Below are 22,150 nucleotides of genomic sequence, written 5' to 3'. Positions count from 1 at the left end.
ACTGAGTGTTTACACTCTGAGGTCCTCCCGTTGGAGGAAGGCTGACCAGCTGCTAGTGTGTTTTGGGTCCCCCAGGGCTGGGCTCCCTGCATCCAAACATACTATTAGCAACTGGATTGTTCAGACTATTTCCCTGGCCTATCAGGTGCGCGGTTTGCCTTCACCTGTGGCTGTGAGGGCTCATTCTACCAGAGGCATGGCGGCCTCTCGAGCCCTCCTTTCCGGGGCCTCTTTGCAGGATGTTTGTTTAGCGGCTGGCTGGGCCACTCCGCACACATTCATTCGGTTTTACAGTCTTGACCTTCCTTCGGCACCTGGCACTCGTGCGCTCTCCTCTTAGTCGTGCCACTTTATTGCACTCTGGGGCAGGCGGGGTTTTCGGCACGGTTTAGTGGGTATCTCGTTCCCATAGTATCGTAACCGACGCAGTTCGAGTTCCCTCGAAGGGGAACGTCTCGGGTTACGTATGTAACCCTGGTTCCCCGAGAAGGGGAACGAGACACTGCGTCGGCCCGCCGCACCTCTCTCCCCGCCTGAAGCGCCTGCTTCATAGTTTAAGCTAATGATGAGTGTGTACAGGTGTGCTTTATACTCCTCCGGTTATTCCGTCACACCTTACCGTTCTAGCAATAGGAGCCAATAGGATTGGAGTGATTTCATTCACGTTCAGACCTGCTACGCATAGAGGCGTTCCCATAGTGTCGTAACCGACGCAGTTCGAGTTCCCTCGAAGGGGAACAATCATAGAATCTTTCCATACTGAGTTCTGTAAGAGCATCCTGCAGGTGCAGAGAAAGACACCAAATAACCTGTGCCGACCAATTCCCCCTCTTACTAAAAATACAGAAAAGATCACTTAAATTTTACAATTACTTAAAATTAGTTAACCCCCAGACATATCATCACAAAGCCCTAACGTACCAGGAGCTGAAACCAGAGAAGAGTCCCCTCAGCCAGCTGGTCCTGAGGCTCTCTGCAGTAACAAGTTCCCAACAGTCTCAGGACAGCAACACCAACTCAAGCAGACCAAACCAAATTATCAGCATGCAGAAAGAAAAATATATTGAATACTGGTACAATAAAATGTCCCAAACTAAGAAAAATGTTGACAACATACAGACTGAGTGACCACAGCCTGGCCATAGAAAAGGGTCGCCACAGATCATTTGATATTTTAGTAATTGTTTTTACATTTGATACTGATTTCGTTTTTTTTAAATTATTATTATTTTTTAATCAATTAATTATTGTTTTAATTTTTTGTCTATTAATATACACTTCATTTATAGTTTCATTTATTTATTTTATTTAAAAAAAAAATTCTATTTTTATTTTTTAACACACACACACACACACACACACACACACACACACACACGCTTAACGTTTTATTTATTTATTTAATTAAAATTTTTTATATATATTTTATTTTAACACACACACGCTTACTGTTTTATTTATTTATTTTATTTTTAATATATTTTTATTTTTTTAACACAGACAAACACACACGCTTACTGTTTTATTTATTTTATTAAATTTTTTTAACACACACACGCTTACTGCTTTATTTATTTAATTTATTTTTAATATATTTTTATTTTTTTAACACACACAAACACACACTCACGCACACACACACTCTTACTGTTTTACTTATTTATTTTATTTTAATTTTTTATTAATTTTTTTTTAACTCAAACACACATACGCTTTGATTACTTTACGCTTTAATTACTTGTTTAATGAAATCTATGGGGTTGATTGTTCTTATGTAGTATGTATGATGCTTTGGCAATATTGTTATTACACATTCATGCCAATAAAGCTAATTTGAATTTGAATTTGAAAGGAATCACAGTCGCTACTCACTGCCTGTCTAGTATTTTTGGCTATTTATTCTAAATAAATACATTCACCTACACTGTCAGCAATCGAACTTTTGGACATACAGGATTTTCACATTGAAAAAAATATCTTCAAAATTTAATACCTTGTTAAATGGCGATTAAGAATTTTTAATACTTTTTAATGGCCTTTATTTTCTCAAAATTGATTTATTCACTTTTAAGACTTTAAGACCCCGCGGACACCCTGCTAGCAAGTTAGCAACAAGCTAGTAGAGCATTTAACCGCTTAAGAGCCAGATATTTTTTGAGTTAAATGCTGCAGTAATGTTGTACGTCTGCTGAATGCATAAATATTTGCTAACATGTTATCCATATCAACTTTAAAAGGTGATATGCAATAATAAAATCTAAATTACGTGAAACATATATTTTCATTTCTCTATTGTAATTCCTTACTTCTTATTGTCAGACATATACTGCAGACAAGCTAATATCAGCTGATATATCTAGCTGGCTGATTTCTTGGCCAGGATCTTCTTTAACACCTGAATCAAGCTCTTCCAATCATTAATATTCATATTATACACACTGCTTCAGTTACCACCACACCACTGGTTCCACAACACCATGCTGTTTCGCGAGGAAACACTCAAATATCTAAAATAAAATGCATGACACAAGAGACACAAAACTAAGCAGTTAATGCTCATTTAATGTGTGCCCAGGTGAAACAATACAAACCCTTTGATCTGATACAGTGTATTTTACATATTTCATGTATTCATGTTTGCAGTAGTATTCAGTATTCTCGGAGTGCCATTTGTAGCTGCCATCTCACACAACCACATAAAACTGAGGTCACACACACACAAACACACACACACACACACACACACACACACACACCCCACTCTAGAAAGAACACATTGCAAACCACAAATTGCCCAAATAATCAACATCAGTCTCTTTGTTGTAGAGCTGGTCCCTTTACACAAGCTACGGTGTGTCATGGCTTCTGGAGAAACACCTGGCATTAACTCACTTAATGCGTTGCCTACAGGCCCAGCTCTAGACAACAGGGGGACCTAGGCAAGACTTTCTTTGAGGGTCGTCTTTACTTTGGCTGGAGCAGAGAGCTATGAAAAAAACCATTTATATAGATTAAGTATACATATAACTATTATTTGTTTTATGAGGACAACATGACCAAAGAAATGTGGCGAGAACATTCCTGCAATATATAAAAAAAGGGCATAAAACCTACCTGACATTATACACAAACACACATTTGTAGTAAACACGCCTTCATTCAATAAATATTGTCAGAGGCAATTCGGTACTTCTGCATTTAAATGATCGGACCATTTTACCCTCGTGATGACGCTGCCGGTAAAATTAAGTCCTGTCGACAGAGTCAACCTCTCTTTCTCTCTCTCTCCCTGCCATCTGTGACAGTTCTCCGGTGTGTAAACTGTTACAATGCGAAAACATGCAAGCTCCCCTCTCTTTGTCCTCTCTTTGGGTGATGTAGTCACATATTTCCTTTCATTTGGAGAGGGGGGGTTCTGGGTCAGAGTCACTGATTGGCTTTATGTCTCCCAGCAACTTTCTTTATTAACAAAAAAAGAGCATTTGCAGGGCCATATGCAATTGCTTTTTCAGCAAATAGGTCGGGCAGGTGCTGCCTGTCTATAACCAGTAACAACTCTCTCTAAAAAAAACAAAAAAAACATGCAACACCAATGTGCATTGGTAGTGAAGCAGTCCAGATTTATGCATTCTGCTTTGTGCGAGTAAAAAAAAAGAAACTGTAGATTAAGTGCTCCTACAGTTGTGGAATTATATAACTTGATGGATCATACTGCTGATTTTTAATTTTACCAATAAAATGCTTTCCATTAGTACTCTCCATTATCTAAAGCACACCATATGGTTTTGAGATCTATTTCCTTTCTTTTAGGCAGCTACTGATTTCTATTAATTTTGTCACAGCATGAACTACAACTTGCAGAGACTTGAAACCTGCTTGAGTAAACTCACGGTCTCACTGTCTCACTGTCTCACTGTCACACCTTTTCTCACATTTATTTTATGTCACAGACACAGTGAGCAGGGACTTACTCACATGTGACTTACTCACATGTACACTACTGCATTTTCATTTAAGTTTTAAAACAAAAACGATCTCTGTCCACACCAGCGTTTTAGCTGCATATCAGAATTGATCTAACGACAGAAAACGCACATCTAGTGGCCGTTCACATACATTGGGCATGCGTGTGCCAGTGTAAACAGGAAGCAAATTGTCTACTCCAGAGTTGCAGAAGATATGGCGAAAGAAGAAAGTAATAATAGAGACGATGAACCACACCAGATATTTTTACATGAACAAACAATGAGGTGGAACTTTTACTGAAAGTAACACGGGAGTCCAAAGTGACTGTGGCGGTGGAAACAGACTGTCATCGCAAAGTAAATACGGCAACATGCACAGTCCAAGTGTATAAGTGTACAAAATATTTCAATAAAAATATCAAAACATAAACTCTATCAGTAGCATCGTGCTTTTGCTTTGCATGGCTAATAAGACCCAATCAGGAAGCCAGACTGTTTTAAAGTCCTCCGTTTTTGCCTGTCCGCACTAAAATGTAATGAGTTACATTTAACTTGACTAACGTTAATTTCACCTGTCTCTAAAAGTCTGAAATCTGTGCAGACCAGCTGGCCTCCATCTACACACGGATGTTCAACAGATCACTGGAGCTGTGAAGTTCGACTCCTGCTTCAAATGCTCCATAATCATCCCGTTTCGAAACCCTCCATCTCTGAACTAAATGACTACAGACCTGTCACCCTGACATCTGCAGTCATGAAGTCCTTTGAAAGACTGGTGTTGGCCCACCTGAAGGACATTACAGGCCCCTTGCTGGACCCCCTGCAGTTTACCTACAAGGCTAAAAGGTCTGTGGATGATGCAGTCAGCTTGAGACTGACATTTGCAAGGATCCTGTTCGTGGACGGCGTTCAACACCATCATCCCGGACATCCTCAGCACCAACTCACCCACCTCACTGTGCCAGCCTCCACCTGTCAGTGGATCACAGACTTCCTGACTGACAGGAGTCAGCAGGTGAGACTGGGGAACATCACATCCAGCACCCGGACTATTAGCACTGGCTCCCCACTGCTCTTCTCCCTCTACACCAACAACTGCACCTCAGGAGACCCATCCATCTGAAGTCTGCTGACGACACAGCGGTCATCTGCCTCATCTGGGACGGTGATGAGTCGGCCTACAGACGGGAGGTTGATCAGCTGGCTCTCTGGTGCGGTCAGAACAACCTGGAGCTTAACACGCTCAAAACTGTGGAGATGATTGTGGACTTCAGAAGGAGCCCCCCCACTCTGCCCCCCATCACCATACTCAATGGCCCTGTGTCTGCTGTGGAATCCTTCAGGTTTCTGGGTTCCACCATATCCCAAGACCTGAAGTGGGAGCCCAACACGGACACCATCATCAAGAAGGCCCAGCAGAGGAAGTACTTCCTGCGCCAGCTCAGGAAGCTCAACCTGCCTTAGGAGCAGCTGGGACAGACTACAATGGACTGTCAGGACTGCAGAAAAGATCATCGGTGCCAACCTGCCCTCCATTCAGGACTTTTACATTTCCAGAGTCAGGAAACGGCATGAAAAAATCACTGCAGATCCATCTCACCCCGGACACAACCTGTTCCAGCTCTGGTAGGCGCTACAGAGCACTGTACGCCAAAACCAACAGACTCAGGAACGGTTTCTTCCCACAAGCCATCACTCTGATGAACAGCTGACTCACAGTGTCAGGAACAATTCCTGTGCAATAACCCAGTAACTCTGCCTCTAATAAGCCCCCTGTTTACTGGTTACCACTAATTGTTATTATTCATCATTCTCCATTTCAGAGCTGTCCATACTGTTCATATTGTTATATTTTCATATTGTATATACTGTATACCAAACTGTGTACATGTATGCATGTATGTGTATGTGTACCTGTATATCACATCCACCTCCGACATGTACATAGCAATAATAATAATAATAATGATAATATTAATTTACTCCGGCATCCTTTGCACTCTGCTCACTGCACCATTTGTCAATCTATATTGTTTTTGTTTATAGTGTGTATATTTGTGTTCTCTATACTGTAGCCTGTGTTTGATTTTATTATTGTGTTATTGTATTATTGTATGAGTAAGCATATCGTGATGTACAATCCTGAGTCAAATTCCTTTTATGTGTTCACATACCTGGCAAATAAAGCTAATTCTGATTTTGATTCTCTCCTCTACTCCACTCCGTATGTGTGCTAAGCCCCCTGTGGCCAATCCGCCTATCAACCTATGGGAAACACTGAGTTGCTGTGGTCCTCTTGTGCTCTAAGATGCAGTTTAATGTTAATAATGTTATAATAATAATTTCTATTTCTTATTTCATGGGCTATAAAAACCCAGAGGCATTGGAATACTGATTTTGACATTTTGACCAAGGCAAAAGTAGATGCTTCAAAACATTCAGGTCAGCACTATAAATCATGTTGAATAATCGTGATCACAATATTGACCAAAACAATCATTATGATTTTTGCAGTAAACCAGCTGCCCTACTTTCAGGTCTCCACATCTGAGACTTGAGAGTCAACTTCTGAACAGCCTTTTAATGCTGGAGAAAAACACACTCTCATGATCATTTCACTTATTGTTTTACAACTTTTTAAACACAAAATGGATTAAATGTTCAGTGGGAACAGTGGTGAAAAGTAACCAAGTACAAGATATTTGCATATCAGGAGTTTTCTTTTTTTTTTTTCCTCTCCCATTAATAATCTCACGACCTCTCAGATTCATCTTATGACCCTTTGGAGGGGCCCAACCCCTAGGTTGGGAACCACTGGACTGATCTATCAAACTGTATAAAGTTAAAACTAGCTCCAACTCAACCAACTACAATAGTAACCTCAATTTTTAAATTTCTGATATGCAGATATATGCGGATATATGCAGATGATATTGCAGTTTTTGCAACAATGGCACCATATTAAAGGCCTCTCAAAATTATAATCTAATTCAAAAGGTAGGAGAAAAATTTGACAAAAAGTAAACTCACTTTAGTATAACACAGCCAGTCCCAGTAGGTGGCGCCGTCCAGAAGACCTGAATCCTGGTGCGTCTGCGAGGTGTGCTCTCTGTCACTGCAGGGGCACAGTTGGTCATGAACTGTGTGTCATCCTCATCAATGATCTAGAAACAAACGAAGGAAGGATTTAATGTTAACATACTGAAAACAAATGGCATTGCTTTAGAAAACCATGATCTTTCTGAAGTCCATTTTCCCTGAAAATGTTTATCCAGATGAGACTTGAGCGATATCAAGGTACTACTGTCCACAAAAAGGACAATCGACGGCAATTGCGAATGGTGGACTAGTAAAAAAGAACAAGTATTTTGAGTTCTGTTTTGATGATACAGGTGAGCCAAGCAACACAGAAGAAGCTGTGTGTGTGTCAACCCACTGTTGTGTCAGTATCCACCAAAAGTGTCATCGGGTACTCCAGCAAGAATCTGTTGAAGAAGGGCGTTTACGGTCCATTGATTAATGAATATTTAAGAACTAAGTATTCAAACCCAGCAAGTTGTGTGTAAGTAGGCTAACTACATATTAGACACACAGCGTTGTAGGCTAGACAATGGCATACATGCTACAGTGACATCTATTACCAGCAGCTCAGCTTCTATTTTCTTTTTTTTTGTACATAAATACCGTCATATAATGTATACCCCGGTGAAAGGTCAGGAAGGTATGAAGGTCTGAAAAAACACAAACTGCCCAAGCCTAATCCAGATCACTAAGCCGTGAACTGTCGGCCCACAAATGCTCTTCTACTGTGGTCTGACAAGGCTCATTATGATTTGCTTGAGAGGTTGTTTCCGATACCACAGATTGACAGTTCTCTTTATCACTCATACATCAACTTTGAACCTTCTAGACGAATGCAGCACTTGCTAGGTGCTGCTTGTAATTTTGAAACAGAAAAAGCACGGTAGAAATATTACTAGATCCCATTAACTATCCACCAAATACATTTTCTGAAATAAATTTGACATAGAAATAGTTGCTCATTAAAAGCTGACAAGTTAGAGCACAATCCCTATGGTTGGATGTTTGGTGATGTACAGATCCCGGCAGGCTCAGCTCATTCTTAAGTGGATGTTTTTAACCTCACCATTAGCAGGGACGGTAATGTCAGTCCACCACTTTGGTCGAGACTGAAATATCCCAACAGCTATTAGATGGATTGCCGTGACATTTGGTACAGATTTCCATTGTCTCAATGAGATGAATCCTACTGGTGATTCCTGACTTTTCAATTATTCCAATACATGTACTGGTTGTTCTTTCTTACAGTTTGATTGTTTTTACAATGAGCATTACAGCCACACACAGCTGCTAGCGCCAGGATGGTACCACCTCTGCCTAATTTTGAGCCAGGAAAAACCTTGATACATATAACATCCTGTAGGTTTATGAAAATAAATACAAAATATTTTGGATCTGTGGATGCTGACTGCATCATCCACAGACCTTATTTTTGGTTTTCCCATCAATGGCCCCATAAGGGAACAGGTGTCTGGATAAATGATAGAATAACAGAAGCAACATGGCTTTTTTTGAAGTCAGTACAAGTAAAACTGCTAACTGCTGTTTTTTTTTGTTTGTGGTTTTCCCGTGTTTGTTCAATTACAAAGCAACATTAGCATGGGCTAAGTTTTAAGATTTTCATCAGAGAAGAACTTATGCACTTTGCTTCATCATAAATAGTCGTGGGTGCACGGAGTGAGTAGTCTCTGATCCTGACTAGTGATCAGAGAGCAAGAGAAGAAAAATGTTTTATGTATTGAGCTATGGTGGGAGCTGGAGAGAACTGTGCATGTTCACTTTTAATATGTTTGGGGAGTCAGTCATTAAATAAACTCATATGCCAATATTAAAGTGATGAGTATACTTGAAATTGCCAGTAGCAGTAATATGACCAATCTCTGATTTGGCTTTAATGATGTTAACAATTAATCCTTTTTCTTCATGGAATCACAGAAGTGACACCTTGGAGGGGCTTTGGAAAATAACAGTCCTGTATTCAGAACATGTTCAGCCCTGTCCCTTCGGCACTTGGACCTTGTCAGACAATCTGAAGACTAAACACACATGCGTAGACAGACACATGCACACACACAAGGCCTATGACCTTGTAGCTAGTTTTCCACAGCTACCTCGGCTCAACAATAACAGTGAACTAACACCCGCTCCCAAAGTCCTGATAGGACATTAAGAGGGAGACAAAAGTCTCAGACAGCTCTTTCTTTCTATCTATCTATGTTTTTTTCTTTCTTTCTTATTCATTGACTTTCTTTCACAAACTTCTTTTCTATCCCACAAATACACATCCACACGCACATCCACAGATGAAGCACAGTGCGAACAAAATGAAATGAAAACAGAGCACATACTTCTGTGTATCCCTGTATTGACCTCCTCATGCCTCCTTGTACACAGTTTTGTTTACTTTGTGTCACCAAGACTGAAGTTTTGTCAGTCAAAAGCAGACACAAACAACTGGCTAAAAGGCAGAAAAAGAGACAGAGACAGGGGAGTGGGGAGAGAGACATAAAAAAGGGTAAGTGATGAACAGGGGAAAGAGAGAAACATAAAGAAAAAGGAAGACGTAGGCCTAAGGAGAGGACAGACAGAGTTTTGGGAGAGAGAGGAATGTAGACAGATTAAGGCTAGAACGTGTTACATTAAAACAGAAACTGCACAAGGATAATACTCAAATAAAGAGATGCTGTCTAGACATGAGAAAAGTACAGATTATTTTCTGCGAAGACGGTGTCGGCCCAGATGTATACGTCCACATCTAACATCAAGAGCAATAGCATAACAGCGACAGAGTGTATGAATAGGACTGTCATTGTGTCCTCTCAGACTGTATTTCTCAACTGGACCGCACTGCTGTCTGTTTAATAAAAAACAATAAGACACTCAAGTCCTAAATCAAGACCAGAGTCAGGACAGACCAGTCCCGAGTAATATTCCAAGTTAAAAGAGTCAATGCCAAGTCAAGACAGACATGTGTTGGTGTTGTCAGGTTTTTGAGGGCACAGCGGCCAAATGCCATGGCAGCAATGCCAACAAAGTCCACAGAAATTGTACATTTATTTTAAGGGTTAAGGATGATTATATTTTTATTTCATTTATTTATATAATAATGATATATAATAGTTGTCAAGAACAATTAACAACAATTTGAGAACCTTGCAGGAGATGAAGAGGGAGGGACAGCGTCTGGACGAGAGAGAGATGTGACACAACCAGTTCATCATAGTTTATAATGACGCAGCGCAGTGAAGATACAGACATTTCATAGAGGAGACGAGCATATCTGTCTGTCTGTCACTGGTAACAGACTCCAGTCTGCAGAGTGGTTCACACAATTCACTAATAAAACACAGAACTGTGGAGTAACATTAGGCTTCATAATGAAGTAAAGTTGTTTTTATATCAGGTACACACAGGTCCATAATCACATACCCTATCTCTCGCTTGACATTGACGAATGCATCGACTTTATCAAATAGATCAACACGGTGCTTAATAGCCAGCCAGCCAAAACCAAACCTTGCTTATCTTCTCATTGTCGCTGCCTTTTACCACTTCAGCTGCAAAACCTTGACTAACAGTTGAAGTGGTATTGAGGATCTTGAGGAGGAGGATGTTGGCTGGTACATAATCAAAGTGAGCCGACGCATCTCTTTCACTCTTGTTTAGGCTGCTCAAGCAGCCCAATGCAACCGGGTGTGGGCCATGGCCTTCATGGTCCTCATGAAATTCCTGCCCTGGTTGAGTCCCACAGAAAGGCACATAAGTACTAAGTCTCTAAACTTTACAAGTCTTTTCCCCCCATTCAAATACAATATCTTTTCAAAAATCCTTTTGTATGAGAGCAGCATCTTTGCCTGCTCTGTCTTGTGTCCGTCTGTGTAAGCTGCTGGTCCCAAAAGACTCCATTTTGGGCTCATAGGGAGATCAGTCAGGAAGTCAGGACTTGGTGTTAAAGTCAAAATTGATTGCCAGTCCGTTTTTGATTTTGTTAAGTTGGATCCAAGGTTATCCGTTTTGGGGTGACTCTAATATATGCACACTAGTCGTATTGCTATGATGACTTTTATTTAAACAAAGACACTAGAAACATGGCAGGCCCATTAAAGTTTCAAGCCATATGGTCCACACAGAGAATGTGTAAGAGATGGAAGAACAGGCAGAAAGAGAGACAGACAAAGAGAGGGAGAGAGGGAGTGTGGGAAGACTGGCAAAGGAACGTTTGTTTTCACCGCAGAGGCTGGCATGCCTGTGTGTGTCCACAGTTTGTCTATCTCAATCTCTCTCTCTCAGTCTCTCGCTCTCTGTCGAGACGGTAAACACAGATGCTTCAGAGTGCCTGCACAAGCAAACGCAAAGCCCTGTTCAAACAGACACAAACACACACACACACACACACACACGCACGCGCACCCACACATCATCCCGCACACAAAGAGACAGAGAGCGGGAGACAGACAACGCAAACCAAAGCTTGAACAGACCAGGATCCGTGGAGAAAACTGACAATGAGTGATATTAGTGTGTGTGTTTGTTGGTCGGTGTGCACACACATTGCGGGTTTGTAATTAAATGCAAAGGAGTGAATACAGTTAAAACCTTTGGGACCTGAGTGCGGAGATGAAACTTTTCAGAGGAAAAACCCAGGCAGACAGACAGATAGATTGAAATGTCACATCAACACTTAAAGATGAGCTTCAGAAAGTAACAAATTTCTCTTGCTCGATGAAGACCTCGAAGGCACCGACATTTTGCCCTGAGCTTTCCATCAATCAAAGCCGTACTATTACTGCAGAATACCGCTGAGATCTTGGGGCTATCACAAATATTGCATCATATTACATTTTGTGTCTGAGCCACCCAACCAAGGCAGCAGTGTCCCACATCCCAACAGCTACTCTGTGCATGTGCAGGTTTATTTCCTGGCAAATAGAGCCAATTCTGTGGCTTTTGGCGTTCAATTACACAAAACAACATTGGAGAAGAGGGAGTGTGTTGTTCATTGGGTCCGTTTAATATAAAAATGGCCCCAAAGCGATTTTTAAACCACCTTTTTTTACAGTTATATAAAGATTTGAGTGCTATAATTATTGAAGTTTTTATGTGTTGTTGTTCTATAGCCGTCAACCACCACGTGTTTGTGTCTTGTTTGTGTTCATGGAGACTAGACACGTTAATGGACTGTCTTCTACTTGTAAAAAAAAGCTCGAATGATTTCTTTCCTGCCCTTCTTTAAGTGCCTTGTCCTTTGCTCGTCTCTGTTTTTCTTGCTCTGACGTTATCGGAGTTTGGTGTGAAAAGCTCTGACAACAATAGACAAGACTGTCACCTTGACTAAAGTGCATGCTCAGGGAAGAGACTAAATGACACAGAGATATACAAAAGAAATGTGGTGACGTGAACGACGTTCTATGATAAGGGCTAGCCATTTAAAAACACATTGAGCTTTGGACCTGTCTGTTTTGGCCTGACATGATTCTGAACCTTAATAATCCAGTAAACATACAGTGTTTACTGACTTTGTGGCATTGAAATATATTTAATAATTTACTATTGCTGTCTGCACATAACTACACAATCTGAATCGATGAAAACTAGCATTGTTTCCCAAAACCCTAGTTCAAACTAAGGTAACTAAGTTGGTAACTTACATGGTATGAACCATCGTTAAGTGACGCAGGTGTTCCCCAAAACCATAGTTCTGACGAACGTTCGCACAAACTGTCGTTAACATAGCAGATAATGCAGTGATAGGAGGTGGATGTAATGTATTTTAAGCAGGGAATGTTAAATAATCCTGCTGTACAAACATATTTAAGTTGAAGATATTTTTAAATGTAGTTGTAAAAGTACTTTTAAATGTATTTGTCTGGTCATGGGTAGGGTTGCTTTATTTCAGTACTAAGTAGCCTATCTATAGACCATCTACGAACAGATGTTTTTCTCACAGATTACCCATCTGTTCACAATAACTAATTTAATTTTAGTCACCCAGTACACAGGTTTAAGGCCAAAAGGAGAATGTAAAGACTTTTAATATTACCTTCATGTATACATTTCCAGGCCTCTGAGGAAGATGGGTGTTCTCTAGTCTTCATTACAAACATAAACATAAAAAGGGACAGCATACAATCCATGAAAGTACTGTTATGAATAAATCCCTGAGCGTTTTCGTTGCCATTATAGCAAAGATAAATGGAGAACTCACGGGAGTCAAAACCATGTCTGTCTCAATAGAGACACACACAACAAGCTCAGCCACTTATCACACTGAGCTATTTTCAAGACCTTAATATCATTTGCATCCAAGGGATTCATAATAGTGTTAAAGTGTTGACACAAAGATACTTTCAGATTAAACCTATTTTACTAAATGTCTTGTAATCGCTAATAGGGCTGAAACGAGTTAATCGATTGAATCGATTCATAAAATGCTTCAACACAAATTCTTTGCATCGATGCGTCGTTTAATCCATGTAACTTTAAAGCACAGTGTTTCGCAGGGTAATTTATTACTGTCGCACATCGCGTTTAGCTGTGAACACGACGTGATTATGATGGAGCTGTTTGCAAAGTGGGGGAAGAGAGAGAAACCAGCTAGGGACAAAAAAAGAAAGTGTCCAAAGTATATATACTAATTCATCCTTTCAACCATATTCTTTGTCTTTATAATTGGCGTCTTTATAATAACAAACAACAGCTGTTTCGTGTGCAGGATCGCTGTTTTCTTGATAAAAGTGGTTTGGAAACCAGCATCGGGTGCCATAGCTGTTGTCAGCTCCTGTAGTGTGTGTGTGTACCTGTCACCGATCAGTCACATAGTGTGACGCCGCCACCGCCGCCAAGCAAATGTAGCCTACTTCTTAAATGACACATCGATGAATCGTTGATATAATCTATAGAAGCTTCGAATACTAAAATCATCGTTGGCTGCAGCCCTAATCGCTAATAGTTCTTAATTTTTTCTTCTAAGTTATATGTAGGCTAATTAAAATGCTTTATATTGTTGATTTCATTATACTATTGTTGATTTTCTTTTTATTGCCAGTACAGCTATGATATGAATAGCCTAAATAATAAGTTAGCATAATAATGTTACTTAATATCGATCACAACTGACATATTTAGGCAGAATATGACAACCTTTTGTGAGTTTCGTGTTGTGAAAGTCAGACGAACACACCTGGAAACATGTTAGTTCGAACTATGTTGGTTTAAACTAAGTTAGGTCAAACCACGGTGGTATCAACAAGGTATGACTGTTCAGATGTTTGTTAGTTTAACGATCCATCGTACCAAGATAGTTCAATGCTACCTTCCGTGGTTGTACGGGAAACGCACTAAGACCTTAACCAAAGTGTGGGGCCATTATTATTCTGAACAAGTAAAGACAGCCACCATGCATGAGTGTGTGCGTGTCCGTGTGCATATGAATAGGGTAGACATGTCTGTTTCCAGCCTAACCCACTCAGTTTGTTTAGGCTATTGTCAATGAAAAACAGCATGAATAAACCAGACAGGCTCCTGCTCAGACCAAGGCTGAGTCACACCGCTCCTGAGACTGCAGCAGTCATCCTCAATTGCTTTTGGCTTCCAAACAATAAAAACTAAGCAGTTACATTTTCTATGACACCAGACAGTGGTAATAAGTTTCCTTTTTCAAGTCATTTAGCTTGACCTATTGTTCTAGTGGAGCATACTATGCTTTCACAAAGTTTAATTAAGCATTTATTTGGCCAAAAGTGGGGTTAGCAGTGACATGACCTACAGTTCATAGAAAATTAAAGAGAAAAAAACCCATACAATTTAGAATATAAGTAAAAACCTAGTGGTTGCAGTACTGAGACATCTTTCTCTGTGAGGTTTTCTGCAGATGGTACTTGTGTTTTTGTCTGTTCAGTAGTGGTGGCTGTCACTGTTCATGAACAGGTATAACTGGCATGGAGGTGATACTTGTGCCCACTAGCAAGGCCCAGGGTCCAACTGCTAGTAGTGGCATCTCTGGCTCTGTTGTGTTCTGAATGTTTGTGTTGGAAGCCAGGGAGGACTTCTACTTGTTATTTGAGATGAATACATGGAGGTGGTGGGATGTATTGGGCTAGCATGAACTGTTTTCTGCCTGACGTTCAGTCAGTGATAGTGGCATCATCACTGCTCATGTTAAATTAAAACAAAAAAACACTGTTTGCTGCAGAGAAAACCTGCTACGGCAAATGTAGATTCCATCATGGTTGCATTTCTTACATCAATTCACAAGCTCAAAATGATTTGTCACCTCCTTGTGCAAACTCGTTTCCTCCACCACTTGAAGAGCCACAACCAAATCCCTAGCGAATCATGTAGTGCAAGTGGAAGTGCAAGCAGTGGCCTCACACTCATAGTCTTGATCCATTATGTATTTAATAAGCCACAATCAGTGCAGAGTAAAGCATTATTTATGCAAATCTCAAGCATCTGAACCAACCAGCTTGTCAAGCAAATTAAATAAAGATGTGCAAATCATCTTCTGTTAATCTGAAAAACAGGGAGTGTTAGACTTGGGCTCCAGCATGTATCTATCTTTGGGTAGTTGGAGAGGCATTAATTACTTTAGGATCACATTTGAGTGTGATTGTGCCACATATCAGGTCACCATCAGCTCTACACACATATCTTACACATCCTTTTCTTTAAAGCCCCCTAAGCTCCACTTGGCTTATGTAATTGCCAAACTGAAACCTATGCCTTAGCTGTGGCACTTTAAACTGATTGGGTTTGTTTATCCCCAGCTAAACTCAGAACCCTAGATAATCTGTGCAGGAAAAAAAAGGAGATAATATCTCATGTCTGCTCATCTCTTGCCTTATCCAAACAAGCTCCGTTTGTTTCCCTGAGCAATAACACGTTGCTGGCCTAGATAAATATGACCCACGTCCCACACTAACGCAAGGCGGGCTGGGAAAAACACACATGCAGACCCACACGTATACCCACATGCCCGTTCGGTGCATATATAAGCACAAAGACACACATTTCCAAGCAGACAATGACTGCAGACTCAGTGGAATACTGAGTGACACACACACACACACACACACACACACACACACACAGATGCACACTAACAACACTAAAATACTCTCTGAGGTCTGACACATTAAGACACAAGTCGTTTAATGGCAGTATCGGGAACAAAGAGCAGATTATTGCTTAAGGAAAAAACAATGAGCAGCGACTGTCAGTTGTGGTGTTTTAGCAAAACAGCAGGCGGGCACATTCCAGGACAGCTGCCAGAAACAACCCGGTACCAGAGAGCGAGGAGAGAGAACAGCCGTGCGGGGACCCACAACTGCGTTCACTTGGCTCCTCTTCCACTGCACAAAAACAATCGTGACAAAACTAGCCGCATAATTAACTTGTGGAAAATAAACTGTCAGGAATATAAATTGTTGTTTGAACTTCATTTTACAAAAGAATTATTATGTAAACCTCTCTGATAAAGAGGAGCTGAGTTTGATAGATTGAGGTCATTTAGATAAAAAGCCCGACTCGCTGTCATGCTTCATCTTCTCTTATCGACCCGCTAATATAACTGGGAGACAGAGGACGGCATATTTAATAAATTAAATCACTCTGAAACTAATTGCTGGTACAATCCAAAGAAAAGTTTGCATTGATAATGTATTGTCCTTCTAATGTAGCATCGTGCGGGACACATCTTGTTTCATACAGTCAAGTTCTCAGAACTTTTCAGAACCAAATTTATTCTTTTAACACTTCACAGTGTTTTGGCAGCGTCTTATCTCTAGAGGCCTTAATCATTTCCCACATGTGGATAAGAGTCTCTATTACAACTGTCAGTTATAGACAAAAGATGTCTGATGGATTTGCCAATATGTAAACAGATCCCAAAGCCAGATTGTCAACTTTAATTTTGTTCAAGCTCAGTCCACACTGTTCCAGTTTCTGCCCACTGCCTACTCCCTGGTCTCAGCCTCTCTGTTGGGACTCTGAGGTTGAGACTGTGAGGTATTTATTGTGCAGGGAGCAGAAATCAAATAGAGCAGAGTGAGCTGAGATGTTTGAGTTTGAACTGTTTAAACCGAACTGATCCAAGCAAATTAGCCGCGCTGTGTGACTGCCCAGAGCGGATGTCTCAAATTTCAATTTAGACAAGACCGAGGTCCTACAGTGAGCTAGAAACCCACACAGTTACTCTGTTATCTTTGTTTTCATACAACAAGCTGGTTTGTGAGAATGGATTTATCCTCAGGAAGGATCACACATTGCTATTACAATCCAAAGAAAAGGTTTGCAACAAACTCCCAGTAAAAACATCATCTGTCAAGATTCCTCAACTTTATCTCGCACAAAATCACTCTCAACTTTTAAAACTTCAGAACATAATTTTGCAGACCAGTACACAATTAGTTTCAGTTGTTGTTGTTTTTTTCTCCTGTGCCATTTTTTTTAAATTGATGCCCAATTTTTTATTCTGTATCCTGTGGCTGTTATTTGTTTTGTCATTTGTAAAGCAGTCAGTAAACTGACAATGGATTTTCATTAGAATTTAGCAGTTAGAGACTGAATGCTGCGGCAAGATGCTGAGGGTTGAACCACGGCAAAAATACTCTGGCAAGAGGAGCACAGTTAGAGGATGAATAAACAAATTAAACAAACACAAACGTGTCCACTCACTCTCAGAAAGACATACAGTTTAAATGTCAGAAAACAAACTGCCTGCTGAGACTGTAGAGAAAAGGAAGGTGAACTTCTGGTTCAGTGAGACATCAGTAGACATTGCCATACCTTCTGATAGCTGCTTAGAGACTGAAGGATGGACAGTGTATGAATAATCTCAAAAGCACTTTTTTTAATAAACTGGTAAACTGTAATTGCATTTGGATTTGCATTTCACTAGTTGTTCAACAAGTGTTCAAAATTGCCCAATGTTTGCAATGAAGTAATTACACTAATCATTTGGGCCAATTTGCTAATAAAATCTGTCTGACTAACAGTCGAACCGAAAACATCTTTCTGGATTCATTCAATGCGTTGCAATTAAAACTGACTAATAAATCCTTCCCAATGAAGGTTATAGTATTGTTTTTGTTGAAACTGTTTTAGAGAGGTGTTGATTCAACCAAAGCTGATTTTGGCTGTTTATTGGTAGGGATGGCAATATCTGTCTGTCAGTCAGTTGGTCAGTCAGTCCACCACTTCACAAATATCTCAACAACTACAGGATCTACTGCTATAACATTTTGTGCAGACAATCGTGGTCATCAGAGGATGAATCCTCATGACTTCGGTCCTCTGACTTTTCATCTTTAGACTAAGGGCTCTATTTTAACAATCTATGCACATGGCGTGAACTCTGAGACGCAGTTGCGTTTGCGGCAGAGAAAATGGTCAGTGCCCCGGGCACATGGTTCAAAAGGGTTGTACCTAGTCTGTGTATTAGTCACGGGTGTGTTTTGGGCGTAACATGCAATACTCCAATCAGAGTGTCATCTTCGATTCCCTTTGAAAGCCAGGGGTGCTTGTACCTTGGCGCATTGCTATTAAATCCATCAATTGACTGATTGAATTGCAGACTCACAGCAGAGGGGGAGGGGGTGGGGGGGTTGACAGAAGTGTGGACGTGATATAAAAACTGTCTCTGATCATGAAGCCTAATGCTACTCTGCAGCTCTGTGGTTTATCAGTGAAGTGTCTGAACAACACAGCAGACTGGAGTCTGTTAACAGAGACAGACAGACGTTGTCTCCTCTATGAAACGTCTGGATCCTCATTGCGCTGCATCATTATTAACTATGATGAACCTGTCTTGGGTCACATCTCTCTCTCTTCCAGTAGATTCTTTATTTTGTTATTTCTTGCTGTTTTCTTTAATTGTTTATTTTCATGATTATAGAGGCTTCTGTCAGTCATTTTAAATGTTCCTATGTGCAGAGTTAAGTCACAGCAAATATTGTGGGGCATTTTAGCAGCAAAACACGGAAACTCTCCAGAGGAAATAGAATCCAACCTTTAGCTTCTGAAATAATTTAGACGCCTTGATGGAGCTCATGATTCATCAGGAGTACGGCTGCTTTACTCTAAACAGTTTCACTGTATGAACCTGGACTGTGTGTGAGAGCTTTTGGATGTGTAGAAGAACACGGAACATGAATTAACATTACATCCTGACTGATCCTGTCGGCGTAAGTTACGTTGCTGTGCCTCGTGCGTAAATGCGCACAGCATCTCTTTTAAGAGAATCTTCTTATTGGAATAACGCGCCCCTATAATAACAAAAAACAGTCAAATGCTGCGCCATTGACTTGAGACCTGTTTTTCTGGGGGGGGTTATTGGCGCCTCAAGATAGCAATGCGCCAACAATTTGCCTGACCACACCTCATTTTAAGACCAACACTCCCATGGGCGCACAGATGAGCACATTTGCTATTTAAACAACAGCATCAGTTGAAAACTAGCGATGACACTTTGACACTGTGAGAGGAGGATGCTGTCCAAGCTACAGGTCATCTTGGACAATGTCTCGCACCCACTCCATGACATGTTGCTCAAACACAGGAGCACTTTCAGTGCAAGACTCATCCTCCCAAAATGCAACACAGAGCGCCACAGGAAGTCATTCCTGCCTCTGGCCATCAAACTCTTTAACTCCTCCCTTAAAGTGTCTGACACACAGAGCCTTAGTTAGTTATTAAACTTGACCTTGTAGTGGGATACTTTCTACATTCTGTGCAATATTCTCTGTTTTAATATTCAATGTGCAATATACTTTGCTGTAATTCTGCTTCTATTTATTCACTACTACTGTTCATCAAAATTCTGTTAATAATTGTACATATACTACTTTATATTTCTTTCTTTATAATTTTATTTGTATGTTTTATATTTAAATATTTGTTTACTTACCAACTTCTATTATTATTTTTATTCCTTTATGCCCTGATGTGCAATGTGTGCAACTGTGACACAAGAATTTCCCCTCGGGGATCAATAAAGTATTTCTGATTCTGATTGTTGGCATGTAGCTACATTCCTTTGCACTCCGCTGCCAGCTGCTGATCAGTGGAGAAGCTTGAAACTGGCAGCAGGAATGTGTATCACATTGTCCATATGTTTGCACAATACAAAGCAAAATAGGGACCCACTCGTGAAAAATCTGCTCCATAGTTTTACTAGTGGTCAAGAGCTCCACAGGGTGCCTTTAATGAATGTCTACTTCCAAATTAGATCCTACATTAAAGGGAGAGTAAGTAATTCTGCAGAAGGATTGTTGATATTTGAACTCAACTACCTAACAAAGACACCCTTCCCTATAGCACTCCCTCAGAAGCTCTGTCCCCGCAAATTTCGAATCTCTGAGGTTTCTCCAGCATTGAATATATAGCTTTCTTCTCTGTTGATACTCTTTTCCTCTTTGGCTGTTTCTCGGCCATCTCTCCTTCCTCACAGTGCCTGGAGTCCAGTATTTTTGGATGTGCCGGTGTATAACTCTCTCTACCACTGCCCCCATCCTGCATGAGCACTAACTGTTGCTGATTGGCTGGAACAATTTGTGGGGAAGGTCCGCACCACTTTCTTTGTGTTCCATTTACAGACCCAGGGCTGTGTAGGAAAACCTGTGTAGGATTTTTTTTTTGTCAGAGCACCCACAAAACAGAGAGCTGGCAAACTGTGGGGAATTATTCACTGAATTTAACAGAAAGCGTTTTGGATTACAAACACTTACTTTCCCTTTAAAACCACACAAAACGTCTGAACAAAATTGTGGTTAGTACTGTAATCCACATCCACCAGGAACTGATCACTGTAATTTCTTTCACTCCATCTTCAATGGAAACTGTTTAACTGAAGCTCAGAAGTGCCGACAAGATCTGATGTTGCCAACGTGATAAAAAGGAAGATCACAGCTTAAGATAAAGATTTTGGTAAACATCTTACGCTCACTGTTGTTGTGTCTGCATGTCGGGGAAGCAGCATTTCTACAAAATGTGATTATTTGTTTCTAACTGGTGGAAATCTTCTCAGCCCTCTCTTGAAAGCGTTGGCTACATGAAAGCAGCCTCCTGCTCTGTTTGGTAGTTGTCTGGTTAGGATCAGTATGTGGAAACACAGCTACAGATGTGTGTTCCTGTTTACACTGAGCGGGAGGTAATTGAGGAAGTCTGGCTCTCTCCTCAGGAGCTCTCGGCTGCTCAGTGGGAGCTGCGTTACTACCGAACCAAACATCTCACATCTCTCTGTTGCTTTCTTTCTAACTCTCTCTGTTTATCTCTTTTTCTCTGTCCTCACATGCCTCTTCCTCTCTATCCTCCTCTGCCTCTCTCCTTCCTTCTCTCATTCTTCCGCTGGATGAAATATTTGCTACTTAGTGGGAAGGACGCCATGTCTGCCTCACCCTACAAGAGATGCACCAAAGAGGCAGTTCTCTTTTCTTCACCGCCACAACAAGAGAGCTCAGTTTTCTAGCTTCATCCAGGGGAGCTGTGTTGCATCTGTCAGCAACACCTTCTTTAACCTCCCTATGAGAAGACAGCGGGAGCAGCTAAGTCGACTCCCATGTGCATTATAGCATGCAAATGAGTTAATCTTTTGCAAACTTTCCCAGAAAGCTCAGAGCACATTCAGTATGCAGCATTTTTTCCTGTCCTCTCCACAGCTGCTCATCCTTACCTGGAACTGGCCAGTGTAGTCGTCGTCTGTGGTGCCCTCTCTGCCCTCCTTCAGCGCTATGAGGGTGAAACCTCTGAAGTAAGCAGGGCTGGTTGCCAGGAGGATCACTGTAAAGGTGGAGAGAGAGAGTTTGTATTTACTCCACAGAGTAGGCAGCGAGGAGGCACATACATTGACATCATCAGGGTCGGATCGCATGATGCAGGGTCACACTGGATGATGCCTTCCTGTGAGCATCTGCCTGATGTGGAATAGTGAGGGCTGTAAATAGAGGAATGCATCTCACACTAGAATAAAAGAAAGCCTATAAATCTCATGCAGGGAGTTTGGTGTGGGGAACAGGTCAGGAATGGGAGCCACATAATGAGATGGGAGGTGGAATTTTGTTCGGCTCACTCTAGTGCCCTAATCGTGCCTTTTCATACCAACTCATTTC

General features: G+C 40.8%; 1 protein-coding gene across 3 annotated transcripts in view; it reads right to left on the bottom strand.

Moving 5' to 3' along the window:
* The window catches only part of LOC123961286 (spondin-1-like), a 110,907-nt gene that overhangs the window by 87,209 nt on the left and 1,548 nt on the right, over window positions 1–22,150 (bottom strand). For all 3 annotated transcript variants that reach the window (XM_046036543.1, XM_046036544.1, XM_046036545.1), the window contains exons 2-3: window positions 21,715–21,821; window positions 6,996–7,129 (exon numbers count right to left, since the gene is read on the bottom strand). In XM_046036543.1, the coding sequence (XP_045892499.1) occupies window positions 6,996–7,129; window positions 21,715–21,821 (241 nt within the window). The remainder of the gene's footprint in view (window positions 1–6,995; window positions 7,130–21,714; window positions 21,822–22,150) is intronic.

Source organism: Micropterus dolomieu, linkage group LG22 (assembly GCF_021292245.1).
Source record: "Micropterus dolomieu isolate WLL.071019.BEF.003 ecotype Adirondacks linkage group LG22, ASM2129224v1, whole genome shotgun sequence".
Lineage (NCBI taxonomy): Eukaryota > Metazoa > Chordata > Actinopteri > Centrarchiformes > Centrarchidae > Micropterus > Micropterus dolomieu.
The sequence above is the reverse complement of the archived record's forward strand: the minus strand, read 5'-3'. Positions and strand labels throughout refer to the sequence as shown.